Source organism: Colias philodice, chromosome 19 (genome assembly GCF_061535455.1).
Source record: "Colias philodice isolate Cphi_HAF_F1 chromosome 19, ilColPhil1 Martin Lab GWU primary, whole genome shotgun sequence".
NCBI lineage: Eukaryota > Metazoa > Arthropoda > Insecta > Lepidoptera > Pieridae > Colias > Colias philodice.
Genome location: NC_143104.1, coordinates 1,815,976 through 1,838,801, shown reverse-complemented (window position 1 = coordinate 1,838,801; position 22,826 = coordinate 1,815,976). Strand labels below are relative to the sequence as shown.

At 33.6% G+C, this 22,826-nt stretch overlaps 1 protein-coding gene and 2 non-coding genes across 4 annotated transcripts in view; all 3 read left to right on the top strand.

Annotated features, from left to right (window-relative positions):
• LOC149479784 (uncharacterized) overlaps positions 1-22,826 on the top strand; it is a 31,647-nt gene that overhangs the window by 3,758 nt on the left and 5,063 nt on the right. The window contains exons 6-12 of one of the 2 annotated variants that reach the window (XM_089707398.1): positions 689-816; positions 1,514-1,588; positions 4,936-5,068; positions 7,769-7,899; positions 12,069-12,189; positions 12,654-12,773; positions 13,766-13,908. In XM_089707398.1, the coding sequence (XP_089563524.1) occupies positions 689-816; positions 1,514-1,588; positions 4,936-5,068; positions 7,769-7,899; positions 12,069-12,189; positions 12,654-12,773; positions 13,766-13,831 (774 nt within the window). In that variant the 3' untranslated portion in view covers positions 13,832-13,908. Of the gene's footprint in view, positions 1-688; positions 817-1,513; positions 1,589-4,935; positions 5,069-7,768; positions 7,900-12,068; positions 12,190-12,653; positions 12,774-13,765; positions 13,909-22,826 lie in introns of those variants that run through there. The other variant, XM_089707397.1, reaches the window with a different exon arrangement.
• On the top strand, positions 3,457-3,532 carry TRNAS-GGA (transfer RNA serine (anticodon GGA)). Its single transcript has one exon. It is a non-coding gene; the product is annotated as a tRNA-Ser (tRNA).
• On the top strand, positions 3,766-3,841 carry TRNAS-GGA (transfer RNA serine (anticodon GGA)). Its single transcript has one exon. It is a non-coding gene; the product is annotated as a tRNA-Ser (tRNA).

Genomic DNA, 22,826 nt, shown 5'->3' with positions numbered 1-22,826 from the left:
CGCGGGCCTTGAGCGCGGGGACCGAATCGAGAAATTCCGTAACGAAAAAACCTCACGCTCCCCACTCCGACGGGCTCGGAGGTGTGGCTTGAAGGCATAGCATGCAATAGCTTTACCGCGGCAGTCCCCGAGTGCAACCCTTTTTTTTGTGTGGTGTCTCTCAATGTTAGCCAGAAGGGCTTGTACATGTTAACGCGGACGCGGGGGTGAACTGCAGGCCCACCCTGGTAGCGACAAGCGCAAGGGCGTCCCGAACGATCGCGAACCTCGGCTTGGGCTGTCGCTTGAGTGACGAAGGTCTGGCTGTCGTGGGCTCTTGGGTTATAAGTGTTTCAAACAAACAAACTCTTCAGCTTTATAATATTAAAGTATAGATTAGAGGGCAATTTATGGCATTATAGGGAATAAACAATAAGTGTTTTAAACAAAAATTCTTATACGGGTTAAAAATATTGTTGCTTTATAATCTACTCATAAAAACTATACTAATTTCATGATGTTGGTTTACATTAGTCTAAAATATTATTGGAATATTTGTTGTCACTGAAAACAGAATGATAACATGAATTATTGATTATTTTTTTGAATTTGAAAAACCAATACACTTATACAATTATGTATGTAACGTATGACTAAATAAAGAAAATAAAATGAAGTATTATATTAATATAGAGAATCATCTTTCCAGTCATCAGGCAGCCTGGAATGTAACATATGCAAGATGCGTTTTAAAACGACAAGACTTCTAAAAAAACATCATGCTATGCATGCGAAGAAGTTTATGTGCAAATACTGCCCATATGTATCTAAACACGTGTGAGTAGAATAAACTATATTAATTATAACCAGCTTTCCGCCCGCGGATTCGCCCGGAGATCACGCATAGAAAAACACCCGATTTTGAAACATTCTTCATTGGTGCTCCGCTTCTGTTGGTCTTAGCATGATGATATATAGCCTATAGCCTTCCTCGATAAATGGGCTATCTAAAACCGAAAGAATTTTTCAAATCGAACTAGTAGTACCTGAGCGCGTTCAAACAAACAAACAAAAACTTCAGCTTTATAGTATAGATTTACATACTGTGTCCTGCGGTTTTACCCGCATTGCTCCGTTTTTATTGGTCGTAACGTGATGATGTTTGCTTAGTTTTAGATAAAGCGGGCGAAGCTGCGGGCGAGATATAGTATAAACGTATACAAGTCTATGAAAAATTATCTGATATATATGTGGAAGATTGATTAGCTTTAATAAAATCTGAGAACATCTCTTGATCTTATTTGGTTTAAATATGTAAATTTTTTTTTAATCGTTTTCGGAAATATTAAAAATGTATATAAATAAGATGTTAAGCTTTATTTCATCATAAATGACTCTTATTTTATTAAAATGGAGATAAGATTATAATATATAATACTTCAAAAACTACTTTCTGTGTGTTTTACTATTATTTGAATTAAATGGAGTTCTTATATCTACTACAAAAACTTGACATTTTTATATGTGATTTTAGGACTCCAGCTAGACAACACCTTTACTGGCACCGAGGCGTTAAGTACAAGTGTCCATACTGCGAAGAGATATTGTCGTGAGTACGTTTTGATATTTTGTAGATAGATGTTACTTTACTAGTAGATGCACCTGACTTCGTTTGCTATATGTGGTACTGTGATATTATAAATTATATTTTGTATAAAGTACACTATTTAAAAGTTAGCTCTGCCGATATAAGTTTCATCGAAATAATAAATGTCCGAAGGAAAACTCAGCATACGCGTATATAAGGCAGGGTTTTCTAATGAGCGGTAAATTAGACTTTGAACATTACTGCAACGCAATAAGGTGCTAATTCTAATGAATCTGTATAAAACACAGCTTTTACATTTTTTGGCGACGTAATAATAGCCGATTTTGGGTCTAATTATTAATGAATATTTTAGCCGAAAATGTAAATTTTTAACTACCTTTATATTTTTATCTATTCACATATCCGCCACCAAGTTACCATGAAGAGATTGCTTAGCGATAAGACCGTGCCTTTCTCTTATCACTTAGGGTATTAAAATAGCTGTAGTAGCTATTGTCCAATTGACAACATTTCAAAATTTTAAGCTACTTATTTTTTTATTTTAATGAAAACTAGATCAAAAATTATGATACATATATTTTTTTCTATTTATAAATATTGAAGTTTTCATTCATCTTTTTGAGTTTTAAAATCATCTCATTCTAAAATGTCGTAAACGCCAAATGACGTCATACATACGGAGGAAAACATTTTTTCCTTTGCTACATACCTAGTTTAAATTAAAAAAAAATCTTGACAGTTGACATTTTGGCACATTTGTCACTTTGATTCGTCAAGCTTTGTTTACATTGTTATTTATTATTTGCTGATCCAAATTTTGAACAAAAGAAACTTATTCACAAGTACTGATGATGATGACTTTATGCAGGATTTGTTAAGGGGTGCTGAAAATTTCTGGGAAATAAATATACTATCCCAAAAACGTTGGAAAGTGTTAAATAAATACAACTTTTAAGTAAGTAAACAAAGTTAACTAAGAAAAATAAAACTTCATATTTCATGATTAAAATTATGATTTTAAGACCAATCTTTTCAATTATTTTCTATCGAGCCGATTTTTTAACCGTTTGACAAATGAAATTTTGTGTGCATAAGGGGGCCTGTAAACGGGCTTTAAAATGCATCTTGCTGGCAATAATTTTTATTGACCAATATATCTCAGTATATGTATATGCAATGGTACCCTTGCTGCAATTTCATTTTAGCCAGAGTGAGAGTAGCCCACCAACATTCGGCAACTGGATTGCTGCGAGATTTTGTTCGTACAAATTCTTGCGACTATTATGCAATATCTCGACAGTATCTCCGGGCTACACAGCAATATTGCAGCAATTGTTGCACTTTTTGATTAGGTGACATCCATGTCCATTTTCTATTTTGTTTTTTCTTGAAAAATGTGTTCATGATACATAGTTGGTGTTCAATGGCATAATCTATTAATTGTTGTCCCCTTAATAGATTATGCGTTGTAGATAATATGAAAGCTCTCATAATTTATTTATATGTAAAATTACAATTTAAGAGTATGTAACTCAATCGATGAACTTCATTATTGAATTTATATTTTTGGTTTTATGGCATTCAAATGCTTTATAAATATAAATTTATAAAGAATAGAAAAAATTCGATCACGAGGCGAATTTTTCTATTCTTTATAAATTTATATTTATAAAGCATTTGAATGCCATAAAACCAAAAATATAAATTCAACAAAAAAGGTCGTGTTCCATCGTTACAATATTGTATTCACTGAAAAGTGCTTCATATTGGTTGAAATGGTTGTTAATCATCTCAATAGATGGCGCGCGGTGTGTCCCTTCAGACACATAAAACTGAAACAATAGGATAAATTCGATTGCTCTGGCGGGTCACGAGTGGCTGAGTTGGTAAGGCATCCGCCCCGGAATGGCGCGAAGGATGCGGGTTCGAGTCCCGCCTCGTGATCGAATTTTTTCTATTCTTTATAAATTTATATTTATAAAGCATTTGAATGCCATAAAACCAAAAATATAAATTCAACAAAAAAGGTCGTGTTCCATCGTTACAATATTGTATTCACTGAAAAGTGCTTCATATTGGTTGAAATGGTTGTTAATCATCTCAATAGATGGCGCGCGGTGTGTCCCTTCAGACACATAAAACTGAAAGAATAGAATAAATTCGATTGCTCTGGCGGGTCACGAGTGGCTGAGTTGGTAAGGCATCCGCCCCGGAATGGCGCGAAGGATGCGGGTTCGAGTCCCGCCTCGTGATCGAATTTTTTCTATTCTTTATAAATTTATATTCATTATTGAAGTGAAACTTCTTTATCGGGGTTGGAAAAAAATTTAGTGTAACATTTTTACGTTACGCGTGACATTTTTCCGTTACGCGCCATCTTTTTCTTATCGTGATTCGACGTATTTCTGTAAAGTTGCATATAGTAAATTATTTTTTGAAAAATAAGGTCATAAAAAACTCATTCACTCTCTCACTCCCAATACAATACAATCGAAACCCTAGCACGTAAGAGATAAGGTTACATTACAATAAAAGCTGTATTGTTCAGCTATGTATGAAAATTTTAACTAATGGCGTTTACATTTTATTTACAAAACACATTTAAATTATTACATAACTAGATTTCCGCCCGCGGCTTCGCCTGCGTTTGCAAAGGAAAACCCGCATAGTTCCCGTTCCCGTGGGATTTCCGGGATAAAAACTATCCTATGTGTAAATCCAAGTTACCCTCTATATGTGTGCTAAATTTCATTGTAATCGGTTCAGTAGTTTTTACGTGAAAGAGTAACAAACATCCATACATCCATACATCCTTACAAACTTTCGCCTTTATTATATATATTAGAATATTAAATATTAGATTTAACCCAGGTAAAGTAAAAAAAAATTGGTTGTCTGTAAAGTCGGTTTACTGACGATAGTTGAACGTGACAACGTAGCAATAAAAAAAATTGTAAAAAAAATATGAAGAATTAATGGAATGGAAGATGAATTAATGGAAGGAATATCACCACTGTCGGATAAATTACAAGTAAAAACTAGTGTTATCAACTTATCATAAACTAGCTTTTACCCGCGGCTTCGCCGGCTTTTATTAGCCTATATCCGTCTCCAGGGTCCCAACTTTCTCTGTATCAAAATTCATCAAAATCGGTTTTGCCATTTAGGCGTGAAGATATAACAGACAAACAAACTCACTTTCTCTCAAATCGAACCCACGACCTCTGGCTTGGAAGGCAGGGTCACTACCAACCAAGCCAACCGGTCAGTCAAAGTTATTGTTCTTAAAGTGTATTAGTTTTAAGCTAGAATGATGTATTTTCTTTCTTTTTATTACCCGCATACAGAAATGGGACGTCGTACCGATCGCACGTGCGCATCAAGCACCCGTCGGACTACATTTGCGGCTTCTGCGGCTACTCGTTCGTTTCGCAGCTCGGACTCAACATGCACAGGACCCTGATGCACAAGGGATTGAAGGTGAGATTATATATTTAAACTACTAATGCTCTCAAACGTTCGACCATTTGGATAAAATATAATTAGTTTAGGAAAAATAATAATTAATGATGCCAAAATGTACAGGTACTGCGTTTATGTAAATAGACACACACACGTTACAGTCAGGTGTAACATACGGACGTCATATTGAAATCTTATCCATGATTTAGGCGCGGGTCAAACACAAGCGGCTTGGCGCGGGCGTGCCATAAGCGCACCTCTTGAATCTGTTTTGCACCACGTGCTTCTTATACATTTTGTATGAAAGAATTTTGGACAGGCGTTGAGACGGCACGCCACGGTTGTGCCAAGGTTGCGCCGCCCCAAAATTATTTCATACAAAGTGCCAATAGCGCACCCGATGCACGCCGGCAGCGCGCCGCTTTTATATGTCCCGCGCCTTAAGTGCAATACTCCTCAGAATTTGGCGGAGTAGTGATTTACATGAGAATAATCGTTTAAGGGGCTGTTAAGAGCAAATTTAACAGTGATTGCGCTCTCCTTTACTCCCATACAATTGGACAGTGTGCGCAAACGAGAGCGCAATATCACTGTTACTGGGCGGGGCCAGGTCGTAGAAGAAAATTATATATATATACATATATACAGGGTGTCCCACTATTGGTATACTAAGCGCGAAGGGACTTGTAGTTTTGCATACACTGATCACGTAAAAAATACATAAACAAAAAAATTTCGTCAAACATTTTTTAAAAAGTCTATGAAAACATAATCTTAAACGATAGGTCACGTGCTGGTAAACGATAGGTCACGTGCTGGTATCAAAGTTGGGCGGGTAGCTTGTTAGAGGTGTACACATAGAGTTTTAAGAGTTCATCTATTTGAAAAAAAATGCGTCTGGAATTTTATAAGTATTTTTTACATACTCAGCGTATGCAAAACTATAACCTCCTTTGAGCTTAGTATACCAACAGTGGGACACCCTGTATATATACAGTGGTGGACGTTTAATTAGAAACATGTAACAGGATGAAGTAGTCATCAAATTTATTTACTTTTGTATATTAACGTATTAGAGATTAAGCATTATTTCATATTTAATAGAACACCCGTTTATCTAGTTTTATAATAAATTGCTTAATTTTAATCAAACGTTAGCTTAAATTAATAAAATTAAACAACTTTAAGTGAAGTCTGATTTCCAAGCATTTTCAGTCTGGACAACAAATTAGAAACAGCATGCTTAGAGTGTTCCAAAGTCAAAACCTGTTGAAATGCCGCCAATATTTTTTTCTTCTACAAATATTTGCACCGTTTTTTAAACATTCCGTTGAAAAGTTTCTGAAAATTAATTTGCTTTGCAGCATAAATGGGTAAAAGTAAGATCTGTGACCCATCAACAAGAAAAATAATTTTAAGTTTACATTTTGACAAAAACTGGAGTTACAGGAAAAAATAAAATCATTTAGAGTGTTCGATAAAAATATATTCAATGCTACAGTTCATTTAAAAGAGCATGGTACTTCTGATTAAGTGCCTAAAAAAGCTCGACCATGAAAAACCACTGCTCGCGAGCATAGGCAAAAAATTCTTTTCGCAAAGATGGATCCATTTAAAGGTGTCAATTCTATTATCTAAGGCCTGATTAACTGAACGACGCGCGTATCCTTTGCCATCAAAATTGACTAAATGAATCTTAGTTTCATCCCAAAATAAAACTTTTTCACTGGCGGAATTTCCACTAGCAATTTCTTAGTAAATGAAAATCGTCGTTCCCTGTACTGCCTAGTAAGAAGCTGTACTTTCCTGGCGTCTCTCCCAAAAATTTTTGCCTCGATTTACTGCCTGCGAACCGATCTCATCGACGCATTGTGAGGTTCATCTTCGGAAAAAACTAATTTTATAATAGAATTTGAACTTTTAAATGGATCCATCTTTGCCAAAAGAATCATTTGCCTATCCTCGCGTGCAGCGGTTTTTCATGGTTGAGCTTTTCTAGGCACTTGATCGGAAGTACCATGCTCTTTTAATTAAACTATACCATTGAATATATTTTTATCGAACACTCTAAATGATTTGCAATTTTCCTGTAACTCTAGTTTTTGTCAAAATGTAAACTTAAAATTATTTTTCTTGTTGATGGGTCACAAATCTTACTTTTAACCATTTATACTGTAAGGCAAATTAATTTTCAGAAACTTTTAGATTAGAATGTTTAAAGAACGGTGAAAATATTTGTAGAAGAAAGAATATTGGCGGCATTTCAACAGGTTTTGATTTTGGATCACTCGAAGCATCCTGTTTCTAATTTGTTGTCCAGACTGAAAATACTCAGAAATCATATTTCACTTAAAGTTGTTTATTTTTATTAATTTAAGCTAATGTTTGATTAAAATAAAGCATTTTCTTATAAAACTAGATAAACGGGTGTTCTATTATATACGAAATAATACTTAATCTCTATTACGTTAATATGTAAATGTTAAATGAATTTGATGACTACTTCATCGTGTTACGTGTTTCTAATTAAACGTCCACCACTGTATATTATTATTTTTCGATCAACTTTTTAGTTATTAGTACTTATTAAAATTCTATTAATATTATAAAAGTTTGCAAGCATGGTTGGATGTTAGTTAATCTTTCACGCAAATACTACTGAACCGATTACAATGATGTGGGTTTTGCTTTGAAAACGCGGGCGAAATATAATTACAGATGCCGGCCAACAACGTGGATGACAAAGAGGCGCCATTTTGTGAGGCGTGTGACGTCAAATTCTTTTCCGAGGAAGCGTTCAAGCGACACATGGTCACAGCGAAACGGCACACGCAGGAATCTGAGAATAAGTGAGATTATTTATAATTATTTATGTCTATAATATTTATTTATTCACCATTTTAATCCGGTGTAATCGACACAAATTCGACGGCTCTGATACAAATTTTATCCACAAAAAAAATATCATTTATTTGTGCAATTTCGTTATTGAAGTGAAAATTTTAACTTTTTTGAGCGTAAAATTTCACGGCAATACCGTCGCGTCATGGAATAAGGCGACGATTTATTTGAATCTTGCTAAAGAAGTTTCACTTCTGACACGTGTGCTCGGCACACACGCCCTTTTTTATTACGTATATTTACAAAATATCAAATAATATAGAAAATACCGACATCATTAGTCTTACACTCACTGGCAAAAAAATACGAATACATTTTTAAGCACACCAATTTGAAAGAAAGAAAGAATGAAAGATCATTTATTTGACTCCAGAACACACACACATTAGCACACAATACAATTATAATATGACAATACAATTCAAACACACGATTAGAACACAATACAATTAGAATATGACAGTAAAATTAGAATATATATATATATATATATATATAACTAAATTAAAAGATATAAAATTAAGAAGTGGAGCCAGAATGGTAGCCACTCAGCATAAATTGCAACGCAGCTGTTGCAACCATTGAGATAATATTAATATGGAGACGATACCGTCTACATCACTTATGTTCCGCTCAACATACGTCATCTGGCGTAACTGCACTCAGTCGCTTGCTCGCTCATTGGCGCGAACGTCACGCTCATTTTTTATTTGTTTTAAAGTGAAACGCATCAAATATGCCTACGTGTGTGTTACGATATTGCACAAATAATACGGAAAAGTGCAAAGGAATAACTTTTCATCAGTAAGTAACTAGATAATAATTTTTAAAACTTAGTTAGAGCAAAATTTTTGGCGGGCGACATTTTGTCATAGATTAAAAATTTAAGATATGACATTGGGCATGAAATAAGTGTTGTTAGTAATATTTGCTGGCGTATATTTTTATAGTATAAAATAATAATTTTACATATTTAGAAAAGCATAGACTGGTTGTTAATTGAAAAAAGGTGAAATCATGAAATATGAAAATCAATTACTTAATCACCAATTTTTTTTTGTTAATTGATTTCAATCAAGTTTTAAATTGATATTGTATAAGCTACTGACTTGAACGTATAATTGAATTATTATTTATTTATCTGCACTAATATTATAAAGAGGAAAACTTTGTTTGTTTGTTTGATTGTAATGAATAGGCTCATAAACTACTGGACCGATTTTGATGAAATTTGGCACAGACAATCTTTAGAGTTTAGACCCTGAGAAAGAACATACGCTACTTTTTATTGCGAAATATGGGGCGAAGCCGGGGCGGACCGCTAGTTCAGAGATAAGTAATTAATATTTTTTCTATTCAAGGTTTCCATGTCTGGGCCGTGAAGAAAGGGGAAAATGGGTAAAATTTGTCCAAAACAACCGCAGTGAAGAAACCTGGTTACCATCCGATAGAACTTGCGTCTGTTCATTGCATTTTCGCGATGAGGATAATTAATATACCACAAAAGCGGGAAGGCGTTTTCTAAAGAAGTCTGCTGTTCCTTGTATTGATGTTAGTAATAATAATAAAATTTTACGGATTTGTATAACAAATAAAATATTATTTTAGCCATCACTAACATTATTATTATTTTATTTATTTTAGTCGAAGGTGTGCTACAATAGTACTGGAACAATACAAGCAATTTCTGAGCCGGGAACATGTTCTGAGGATGATGAACTAAATAAACACAATTTTTACACGGCTTTTATTTTTTTTCTAAAAAAGGCTCAATTTGTAAGGAATGAAACTTCCCATAGCCCTGACTGAACCTAAAACCCGAAAAAAATTAAATTATTCCATATGACGTCACTATTTACATCATCCTATATTATATGCCAGATATTGTTAGCCCCGCGTAGTAAAGTCAGTTTATACCTAAAATAAATATTAAGTAAGTACAAAGAAAATTTCAAGTCAACGTGCATGTAAGGAGTGGCACCCAATAAAATAGACAGAATGAAACAAAGTGTCGCCTCTATAGCGGTGAGTCAGTGACATCGCATAATCTATGACTGTCTAGCCGTCATTCGCGCGCCCCGCGCCGCCGCGCGCCGCGCACAGATTTTGTTCGTGGTGTCTGCTCCATATTAATATTATCTCAATGGTTGCAACACTGATTTTCAGTGGCCCCTCTTTGAAGCGATTGGAGCGGCAGTGCGTTCAAAAATATAATATTATGATATAATGTAAACTAATTAGAGCAAAAAGAGAAAATATGTACACTTAAGATAATTTAACATAACATATAACATGACATATAAATAGATAAATGTTTAAAATTAAATCATAATAATAAATACATAATATAGACAGATAGATAATATACCTACATAATATAAAATATTTGTAAACCTAGTAAAAGTTAAACCTATCACACAACTAAGGTTGGAATTTAAACTCATGTAATAAATATTTTTTGTATTTTTGTTTGAAAGAGTTTAATGAGTTGGAGTTTAATATGGGTGGTGGAAGATTGTTGAAAGCAGCTGTGACACTCCTTGGCATAGCTAATTTGCAAAATGAGGAACGGGTAGCATAAACGCTGCCCTCTCCCATCCATGCTAACTTGTCATAGAGATACTTTGGCGCCTTTGTCATTACTACTCCAAAAAGTAGAGACGCGAGGTGTAACCGCCTACGACTTTCCATTTTTAAGCATCCAGCCTCTATCAGGTACGGAGTAATATGAGACCGTGGGGGAACGTCCCAACAAAAACGCGCACAAGCGTTCTGAACGCGCTGTATCGCGTTCCTACTACGACGTAGTAACCTGGGCCCGTACATGACGTCGGCATAGTTAAACTTAGACAGCCGTACAAATAAACGAGTTATAACATTTTATGCAAAGAATAAACTAAGAATAAGGAAAAATCATACAAATAAACACGAAATAAATGTAACCTAGTATAACTTCGTAATAAGTATTCATACTAATGCTATTCCGTCCTTATTACGGCTACCACCCTAGTATAAGTCTGACATAACCGAGTTATAACATATCTTTTAGTACATTGTGCTGTGTTTTACAAGTTTTAGAAGCAATTTTCAATCTAAATTTGAGATAATAGCAATGAGAGTAATACGAGAAGTAGGAAAAGTTGAGCAAATTAATAATTTCATTACGTACCTATTGAAATGGAAAATTTTGTAAGAAATGTCAAAATATACGAAATTATGAAAAACCCTTTTGATATTTATAATGATTTATTTATTTACAACATGCGCCAAACCATACATACATAAAACTTATTTCTAAACTTATCACAATAATATACACTTTCGTTGAAAATATAAATCTTCTAAGCCTGGAGTTGTATGTTTTGAGTACCAGTTATTTGGCAACTCTCTATCTCAAAGTGGGTTTATCTTCTGTTCTCCAGATATTGGATAGCGTTATCTATCATTTGCTTGCATATTTAATGATATACATATTTAAATTATTTCCAATAAATATTTAAAAAATGAATAAACAGAACATCGTATGATGAAACTTCACAACAAATTTGACGAAGTCAAACGAGCGTCAGCAAAATGACAGCACCAAGGCTTAACCGTAGACAATTTCAATGTTTTTCATAATTTTGTGAATGAATTGCGACGTTGCCGCTTCGCGCCTATTGCATAGCGTGAGCATAGATACATCGACGTTATTCCAAATTTATTTGTAAGAAATTATGACATCCTTATTCTTTATTTATTCTTATCATATCTATGCATTGCATAAGGTTTGAATAAGCAAGTTTTTATTTGTACGGCTGAGAGAGTACCAAACTCTCACATAGTCGGATTCGTACTTCGACGTTCAGGTGTTCCCGAATACGATACAGCAGCTTGAGGCGATAAAAACAATTTGCAATGGTTGTATTTACGTGCTTTTCGAACCGAAGATCATCAAAAACTACACCTAAATTTCGCGCCTCGTTGACGCATTCTATTGAACTGTTTTCGACGGTGACGATCGGATTGCAAATTTAATAATTATTTATTATTATTTATGATTATTGTACCTATATTATTATTATTGTAATTATTTACTATTATTAAAAAATGTAAATTATCATCCAACATTTCCCAGGAGCGGCTGTCGCGATTGCGGTGAAACATTCATGACGGAGGAAGAGCGGCGTGCACACGTGCGTGCTCATTCGCGCAAGTTGATAGACTACAAACGCACTTGGCCGATTAATTGTCCACATGTACGTTAAACTAGCTTTCAGTCCGCTTTTCAAAGAAAAACCTGCATAGTTCCTGTGGGATTTCCGGTATAAAAAAAACTCTATTCACCGCCTTTCATTGTAATCGGTTCAGTAGTATTTGCGTGAAAGAGTAACAAACATACTTACATACATCCATCCTCACAAACTTTCGCATTTATAATATTAGTAGGATTTCGAAATTAAAAACTTTTTAGTTTTTACCCAATTTAAACGCGAATTTTTAATTACTGTTCTCATCTCCTACCTGTGTTTAAAACGTCGGGTTAATAATACCTACATTATTATGAAAAAAATCTCTAGCCTCCTAATGATTTCAAGATATAAAAATAAATAATAATACTATAAAATCGCCGTGTAGCTATGTGCAAGCACAGATTAGATACTAGGTTTAAGTGATTTTTTCATTATTTATAAACCCACCCAAAACTGTTCGTCCGTTTCAGTGCTCAGAAGAGATAGCCAACGGGCGGTTGTACTGGGCCCACTTCAGGAAATACCATCCAGATAAAGAGTATCCCGTAGAGAGGAAACATATTTGTGACGTGTGTGGAAAGGGCTTTACGGTAAGTAATATTATTATTTTACAGATAAGTAGTACAACTCAGTTGTGCGCGCGGCCCTATGTGTGCGTGAGCTTGTAAATATACAACTTTCATTCGTGTGGCAGTGACGCGGCAGTCGTCGTCCGAGTAAGACGTGTTCTTATCGCTTTTTCTTACGGGTACAGTCGTTTCGTTTAAGGAGTCAGGTAAATATTTTTTTATTTTAAATTTGGATGTAATAGGGAATATAATATAATTGTGTATAATTGTATAATTTGACGACGCGGTTGGCGCAGTGGTAAAGTAACTGCCTACTGAGCCGACGGTCCCGGGTTCGATCCCCGGTCAGGGCAAATATTTGTGTGATGAACTCAATTATTTGTTCTTGGGTCTGGGTGTTATTATCTATTATATGTATTTATAAAATATTATATTTATCGTCGCCTAGTACCCACAACACAAGCCTTAATTGAGCTTACTGTGGGACTAGGTCGATTTGTGTAATAATGTCCTATAATATTTATTTATTTATTTATTTAATATGCATAAAATTTGAAATGGCCTAAAATATTTTTTTCTCGAATACTTATTATCGTAATATTATAACGAAAAGGATTTTTTTTTTATTTACTTATTATTTAAACCCCTTAAATAATATTCAAAAAGTGCAAAATAAGGGAGCGAAATTCAAACTTCCAAAACGCGCCACCATAGGTCGAACGAAATGTGACGTCATTTGACACGACATTGTATTCATCACTCCATAGTAAACACTAAGGTAAACACCCACTGGACGTGTCATGTGACGTCACGCAAAGCAGGCGCAAAATGGCGGCGTTTGAACTGCTTAAATTTTTTAAAAGTTATAATTAATATTTTTTTCTACATTATAAAATAGTAAACTATTAATTTAAGACAAAAAAGAAAAACATGAATATTCACCATTAATGTTTATTATGATTCCATATACTAAAAAATATGTCCTTGTTACCTTTTACGTATTATTGTTTTAGACTCGAGGAACTATTGCTAAGGTATACGAATTTCTGAAAAAGATGCGAGAGATATATTGGAATTAGTAAGTGATCCAGTTTGCAGTGCAAGTCCAATTTTAATATCGAAATTAAGTGAACATTTAAATAGCGTACGGAAAAGAACAGCAATGGCAGTGGGGGTATCAGAGAGAACAATTACTAATATATTGGCTGAAGGAAAAGAATCTGACTCTAAATTTAAATCTCCGCATAAAGACCGTAGAAAACGTTTAAAGAAGTTAGAATTAGACAACTTTAACGTTGATGTTTCCACTATTCAAAATTACCATTAAGAACATCGCGAGTTACCTACCTTGCTAAAGTTGAAAAGAATATTTAAAGTTAAACTTAACTAACTATGATGGAAGTATTTCGACTCTGCGTACAGCTTTGTTAAAGTTGGGGTACAAATGGCGAAAAACTGTGGATAACAGACGTGTTATTATAAAGCGGTATGACATCCAAAAACTACGATTTTCCTACCTAAAGAACTCAGATACCGTCAAGAAAATCGGTGTATCGTATAATATACAGATGAGAGCTACATCTTAACTAATCATGTGCAAAACAAAGGATGGGGTAACAAAGATGGACCACCTTTAAAGAGAAACCTGTCGAAAGGACAAAGAATTATCATTGTGCATGTTGGTTCAGAACAAGGTTTCGTACCTAACGCACTATTGACATACAAAGCAAATAGTGTTTCTGGTGATTACCACTCTAACATAAACGCAGAAAACTATGAAAAGTGGCTAAAAGAACGTCCGAATCTTCCCCCTAACTCTGTGGTTTTTCTTGACAATGCCTCATACCATAACGTTCAAAATGACAGAGCACCAAATTCTAATTCCAAAAAAATAGAAATGGTGAGATGGCTGACAGAAAAAAATATAGCTTTTAATCAAGATATGAAAAAATCGAACTGTATGATTTGATTAAAAAAATAAAGAAAAATATATCTGTTACAAGATTGACGACATACTTCAGCCATATGGCATAAAAGTTCTTCGACTGCCACCATATCATCCTGAACTAAACCCTATAGAAAATGTGGGGAATTTTAAAAAATTATATTGCTTCGCATAATGTCGACCAAAATGTGACGGAAATAATGAAACTCATAAATGAACGTTTATGTCAAATTGATGAAGGGATGTGGGGTAATACTTGTCGACATGTACAAAAGAAAAAAGAAGAATACTTTAGACATTTTGACATGGAGTACTTTACACTAAAAGAATTTGACATAGTGGGGTAAGAATCAGTATTCGATTGGATTTTGATGTAAATGCTCTGTTAGTAGTCTTCGATAAGAAAGTTTAATCCCGTGTTACACGTAAAGTATTTACTTTTTTCCGTCTAGAAATACTTATGTAACGTGTTATTCGTTGAACGTGTAACTGGCGTACTAATTGATGTTAACATTTTTAATTATATTAATGGATTTCAGGATTTCTTGATTCCACATTGACGTATTTAACGTGCTTAATTTACATACTTTACGCGTAACAGGTGCCTTAATTTCTCAATCTTATTATTTATTTTTGAGACAAATTATGTACTTAACTTTCTTTATTACGATTCATAAAAACTAAATTTTTGAAAATTTTTGAAGTCAAATAAACCTTATAACAATTATTAAAAATTTTTCGATGATTGGCCATGGAGATTTTTCAAGTAGCGATTCAGAATAATGTTCAGTAAATAAACATTAAATTACGAAATAACTCTTTTTTTTAGAACCCGTACATAACCCGTAAATAACTGTATTTGTACCCGACTGTACCTCTTGTCACGCACACAAAGTCACTGTATATGTACAAGGTTTACCCACACCAAGAAGCTTATATCTAATACACTGGAGATTTCGGTATGAACATTAACGTGTAACAAGAAAATATTGCCCAGTTCATGTTTTTTATCACTTTCACACCTAACTTGGTATTGCCACTGTTAATAGAAAGAAAGAAAGAAAATACGTTTAATCACAAATACTTAACTAGGTACAATTTTTCACTTATAACTAATACACTCCTGAGAAAAAACACATATTAATAAGTTTAAACCTTAAAATACAATAAATATATTCAAATATTAGTCGGTATTCGTGATTAGGTGGACTACTCAGCATATGCCTCTCCGTATTAGAGGAGAGGCGCCGGTTTTCAGTAGTCCCCTCAACTTGCTACGCTTGGAGCACCAGAACGGTCTTGTGTGTTGTAAAATAATAAAAAAAGCTAATAAAATAAATATTTCAATTTTTAAAATAGGAGATAGATATTTAGAAGTGGCTAAATAAAATTATCAATAACATAATATTATGTAGATATAAACTTACTTGTACATACTTGATATTTAAATGTAAAGGGTTAAGGAATAAGATTCAATGAAGAAATTTATACATAAGTATAAGAGTGAATATATACATAATAAAATAAAATAGAAAGATAAGGCTATACATTCAACGCTATTAGGGCTGGTATAGAAATTCAGCAAGTATAACTTTTTTGTACTGATATTTAAAACTGTGCAGTGTTTTGCAATTTCTTATTGGCGGAGGTAAATTATTCCAGCACCTAGTAGCGCTGTATGTAAAGCTTCCCCTGAAAGCCGCTGTATAGTTTCTGGGGGTTGAAAGGAGATTGCCCAAGTGACTATGGCACTTGGTATCGCAATCAAACTTATTGTGTCAAGATGAAATATAGCTCAATTTAAAGCTTGATGTTAGTACTTTTAGATATGATTAAAGTTTTTATGTAAATAAGCCGCAGTTCGCGACAATAAAAATAAAACGATAGTTTTATTCAACACTTCAAAAAACTACTTAATCGAGTTTAAACTAACGATGAACGTTAAGTTTTACATTTATTACATAGGTAATATTTTAATTTACAAGACAAATGTGAAAAGTAAATCGTAATTTAAATATTATTTCAAAATAACATCGAACAATGCGTCGAACACATTCATTTGACATTTCAAATAGAAACTATGACATATGACGCTTGCAAGAGAGATAGATATAGGTATGTGTCAAAACAAAACTTTTACTTTTATTTCTATTTATTCGGTATAATTACAACTTAATAGTGATAAATATGATCATTATAAATACAAATAGGAATTAACAATATCACGAACACGTGACACAACTAGTATTTTACCGATTCCATACATAGTCATACATGTTTCAAAAGAAAAACTTTTACTATTATTTCAATTTATCCGGTATAATTAAGACTTAATATTGATACATAATATGATCATTATAAATACAAATAGGAATTAACAATATAACAAATACGTGGCACAACTAAAATTTTACCGATACCGCCCGTGGTCATTCTCCTTTATATATAGACGCCCGTGTATCATACAAACGATTGCCATCATTCATCCATGTGAGTTTACTGTAGAGGTAGGCGGGTGCCTTGGTCATGACCACGTTGAATAGTAAGGAGGCTAAGTATACTGTATTTGTACCCTATACAAATAGTATGTATTAGTACTAGTAGCGCGTAGTAAAGACGTAAAAATAATGCTTTTTAAGGCGTTCTGTCAGAATCTCTACACGTGCAGTCTATGGGCCAACTATGCGGATCGATCGCTAAATGCTCTTCGTGTCCTGTATAATAATGCCTTTCGAATGCTGTTGAAACTGCCACGCTTCTGTAGCGCCTCCGGGATGTTCTCTCAAGCACACACATCGGATTTCTGGGCCGTCATTCGCAAGCAAACAGCTTCTCTTTTAATGAGAGTGCGGGGCAGTTCCAACAGTATTATAAGGACCATTGCAGAGGATGTAAGTGCGCCCATCATGGGACACTTTGTGCGCACACTTGTTGCATCAAAGCGACTTGTCTACGCATAGAGTGTCCTATGGTGGACTTAGACTTAGTCTTAGTTGTAGTTTTAGATGTAATTACTAACATTAATACTTTAGGTTTTTATTTTTTTACTAACAAATGGATCTGCGTTATCCGAATTTTAAGCTAAATAAATAAAAAAATAAGTGCAGTCGCCGACGACTCTCCATGTTTAAAATTTTGTTGGACTTTAGGACAGGTGATATATGGGTCCGAGCTGGTATGTCCCAACAAAATCGAGCGCAGGCATTTTGTATTCGCTGTATGGAGTTTATAGTGCGTACCAGCAATCTAGGACCATACATCACATCGGCATAGTTAAATTTTGATAGTATAAGTGATTCACAAAGCCTTATACGAAGGTCTGTGTTTAAATGTGACCTAATATTATACAACACTTTCAGGCGATAAAAGCAGTTTGAAATTATCGAATTTATATATTTTTCGAATCTAAGTTGTTCGTCGAATATGACTCCTAAGTTACGAGCCTCACGTACACGCTCGATGACAGTGCCTTGAATGTTAAGTACAGGATTTTGTTGCTCGACACTTTTTACCTGTTTTGGTGTACCTAGTATCATGAATTTCGTTTTTTCAGCGTTTAGCTGCAAGGTATTATTTGCTGACCACGTAGAAATTCGATCTAGGTCACCATTAAGTTTGACTAAGCTATTTTCTGTATCATCGAGCTTGAAAGATAGATAAAGTTGTATATCATCAGCCAGCGTAGGAATGAAATTTACAACATTGTATATTATCAATAATGTCCGCAGTGTATAAGATAAATAATAGGGGCCCCAGAATTGAGCCTTGGGGAATACCTCGTTCAATAGATCTGCACTGTGAAAACATCCGCGCGCCGCTTTCTCCAGTTATCATTTTTCCAGTATTTTTGACATACACGGGAAAATGCTGATTGGCCTTAAATCTTTATATGAGTCTGGTTGATTTTTTTTAGGTATCGGCTGTATTAGAGCATTCCGCCATAACGCAGGAAAAGTGTTCGAGGATATTGATGAGTTAATTATATGTGTTATTATTTTTAGAGTTGTTGGTGTGGTTAATTTTAGCATATCAAGCGATATATCATCGCTGCCTACAGCTTGGGATGTTAGTTCTCGAATAGCCCTCCATACTAGGGATGTGAATAAATAATCGATTATTATTTTAATCGATTATTTTTTTTCCATCGTCGATTTTTTATAATCGATTTTATTAATGGTAAAAATCGATTTTTAATAAATCGATTATAAGAATTACACAATTTAAATCGATTTTTGTAAATAGTGCTATCTGTGCGATGGATGGCAAATTATGACACTAAAGTTGACAGACTAAAAATATTCATGATATTTGATGGCAATTAAATTATTATAAAAAAAAATGTATGCGTGTACTAGTGTACACACGTAAGAAGTGAAACTTCTTTATGACCTTATTTTTCAAAAAATAATTTACTATATGCAACTTTACAGAAATACATCGAATCACGCGTGGTAGGGATAAGAAAAAGATGGTGCGTAACGGAAAAATGTCATGCGTAACGAAAAAATGTTACACTACATTTTTTTCCAACCCCGATAAAGAAGTTTCACTTCAAAAAATTAATTCAAAAATTTCACGTGAAAATTAATAAAAATTACAAATGAAAATTTTTAGAAGTATTTTTTTACTGTAATTAATTTGTGATAAATTTTAAAATTTACACCTGACAGCTAACTTCAGTATTATGAAAAAATTGGTAAGTTAGTTTACTGAACAAGTCGATAAAAAAATCAGCGCCATCTGTACTCCATGTATTTGTATATCTATATTCACAAATATATAGGTACATATATACATAATTATATAAATGCATGGAGTGTTCTGGTACTGGTACATGTCCGGTATTGGGGCTTTTACCTTACATCGAATAGGTTTTTTCGCATAAAAAGTCGAGGTGAAAACAAAAATCGATTATTTAAAAAAAAATCGATTTTTCACAAATCGATTTATTTCTAAACAAAAAAAATCGATTATTGAGTAATCGATTTTTCTGAATCGAGGTCACATCCCTACTCCATACGTCTTGGTCAGTAACTGGCTTCAATTCAAGGACAGCATCATTGTTGTATCGATATGATTTGTAATACGATATGTATGACGCTGGTGAGTGTCTAGAACTTGGAGTGTTAAGAAAATGCATATTAATGCTATCAGGATCACGCAAATGGGGCGGAATACGAAGTTTTCCCAAGGCTACTATGTATGCTGTAATATTATATATATTGGTCGATTTGTGTAATAATGTCCTATAATATTTATTTATTTATTTATTCTGTGCAAAAGGTTAGTTTTTGTACATGAGTTTGTTGATAAATTGACAACAACGTCATTCAGAAGCATTGTTGGATGAGACGATTATTATTTATGCTAAATAAAATAAGTATCTGAACCAATTATTAAAAAGCGATACTCCCTGATTATGGGTAGTCACCATAATAAAATTGTAGCAACTCTCACTTTGTCAATCTGGCATGTGTGTCTAAAAAAAATGCATCGCTTCGAATATTTTAGTTAATATTGTTGCTTATTTAATAAATATTTTCCGAATGTAAAGAATGTATTGTATTGTGCAAAATTGCAGAAGTGTTTGGACACCAAATTCAGGCATAGAATTTCACAGGCAAGTGTATATTTACGTTATTTACAATATTCCTCAATACTCCTGCATTTACCTGTTTAGAATCATTTCAATGGCAAAAATTGTCTAATTTAGCATCATTTTAGTAAGCAGTCATGTTAAATTTGTTATTTTCCTAATACTTTATCATTTTTCAACAAGTTTTCAATGAAAAAATTTAACAAGTAAGGTAACCATGATGACGAGTTTTTATGGATAGCGAAGAGAATACATTGTAATAACAATATTATGATGAAAATTTAGAACACCATTTTAAAGATTGTTACTAGTAATGAAACAACACACAACATCGGTATTGCACTCACATGTAGTTATAAGATTATTCGTTTTTACATTGAAGTTTATACTTTTTTAACTTACCTCATATTTTTTTGTTTTACGTATTTCAGCTTTCCAAAAAGTAAAATAAAAAGAAATATGTGTGCCCATCAAGGGTAAAATTACTGAGGATTACGACCCAGAAAAAAATACCTTTTGAAAAATAAACTTTGTAAAGTTAGCTGAAATTTGTGCAAGGCTGCTATAAACAGCTTTTCTTTGATGATTTTGGCTTGAAGTTGATTCGTCGAAGCAACGCGTTTAAAAAGAAGATCTGAGTAGCTTACAATTTGGTAAACAGCATCTGATGCACAACACAACTTTCCTCTTTTTACAAAGGATGTTAATGCTATATATCGGTTCATATTCAAGCTTTGTAGCCAAATAGTCCACTCATTTCGTAGAAAAAAAAGGCAAATAAAAGAAAGTGAATTTGCGCATCTAATTTTTTGATATGTTGTAGGGGATACCTAGAAAAGCTTAACTTGAGTTTTTCGACCAAGATTTCCTATGAGCTTTCGTCGCCATCTTGAAAAAAGGAGTAAAATTTGTTTTTCGGCAATAACTCGGCTATCCGATGAAATTCGGAAATCACTTATAAGACACTTTTTGTTCCTTTTTTTATGCTCTACAATTAAGTCTTGACCATTTTTTCCGTATCATGCATCGTTATCGAGATATTGATCGATAAAGTAAAAAAATCAGGACACATTTTTCGTCGTGTTTTTCTCGAAGACTGTAAATTTTATAAAAAAAAAGACCTCAGACCAAAGTTATAGATCTTATAATTCTCCACAAAAGTCTGTATGATTTCTTTCCCAAGAGTTACTATTTCTGAGATATCGCGATTTGAAGAGATACATTTTGGTGACGACGACGACGTTTTATCTACCGTCCCTACGGTAGATAAAAAGTTATTTAAAACTCATTCTATACCAATTAAAATTGTATGTACCTATAAAGTATGACCAGTAATATTATAATATAAATACTGTTAAAAATATATGTCGTTTATTATTTATAGACCATGATTTTTAGTTTTTTCTATTTCAAAAAATTCTGAATATACAAACCAGCGTGGTCACTCCACAGAAAGAGACAAAAAACAACACTGACGTCATTTAAGGTCATATTTTCTTGTTACAAGTTAATGGTCATAGTGCAATCTCCAGTGTATTAGATATAAGCTTCTTGACCCACACATAGGGCGGCGCGCACAACTGAGTTGAACTATCTGTAAATTATTTATAACGGTTCTATTATTATTAACTAAATTTTATTCTACGATGAAATGAAACGTAGGAATAAATCGCGGTTAAAATAGGTAACTTATAAATGTACATAATATTATACTCGTATAAAATCAAATACAAAAAAATGATTTTGCAATTTTACTAAATTAATACATTACTTAGTTTTTTTTCAATTTCCTTGTAAGTACTTAATGTGATTTACCGGTTTTATAACTTTAGTCAGACTGTTTTGTCATACGGTATATAAAGACTATATATAATATTGGTCCGAAGAGCGATCCTTGAGAGACACCTGTAGTGGCGATTATGAGAAATGCTTAGTGATTTTTCATTGTTTTGCTTACTTGTATATTGAAAATAATTTCAAACATGTTACAAGTATAAATAAATGTTCCGAGGTAAAAGCCGCAGATTTTGCGTCTATTACATTAATTTTGTAAAGCAACAATTAGTTCACTTAGTCAGTAGCCTCGTGAAAATCTATACCTAAAGTAAGAAAACATGATACTTTAAATGCAAATTGTTTCGATATTGTTTTATTTTGACTGACCGGTTGACTTGGTTGGTAGTGGCCCTGCCTGCCAAGCCAGAGGTCGTGGGTTCGATTCCCACCCGGGACAAATATTTGTGTGATGAATATAGATGTTTGCTCTGTGTCTGGGTGTTAATTATCACTTATAATACCACAAGAGCTTCAAAATTATCGGGTATTTTCCGATAGGTTCGTTGCAAACAAATGAGGGAGTCAAGTTTTTAGTCAAGGTTAAAAAAAATTTGACTTGATTTTTCGTGAAAAACTTGACGACTTTATTCGTTTGCAGGGAACCTTGAGGGAAATGCCAGATAATTTTGAAGCTCGTGTGGTATTCGGGAGATTATTTTTCCGTCCCAAATGTTGGCCAATAATTTCACAATTGAAT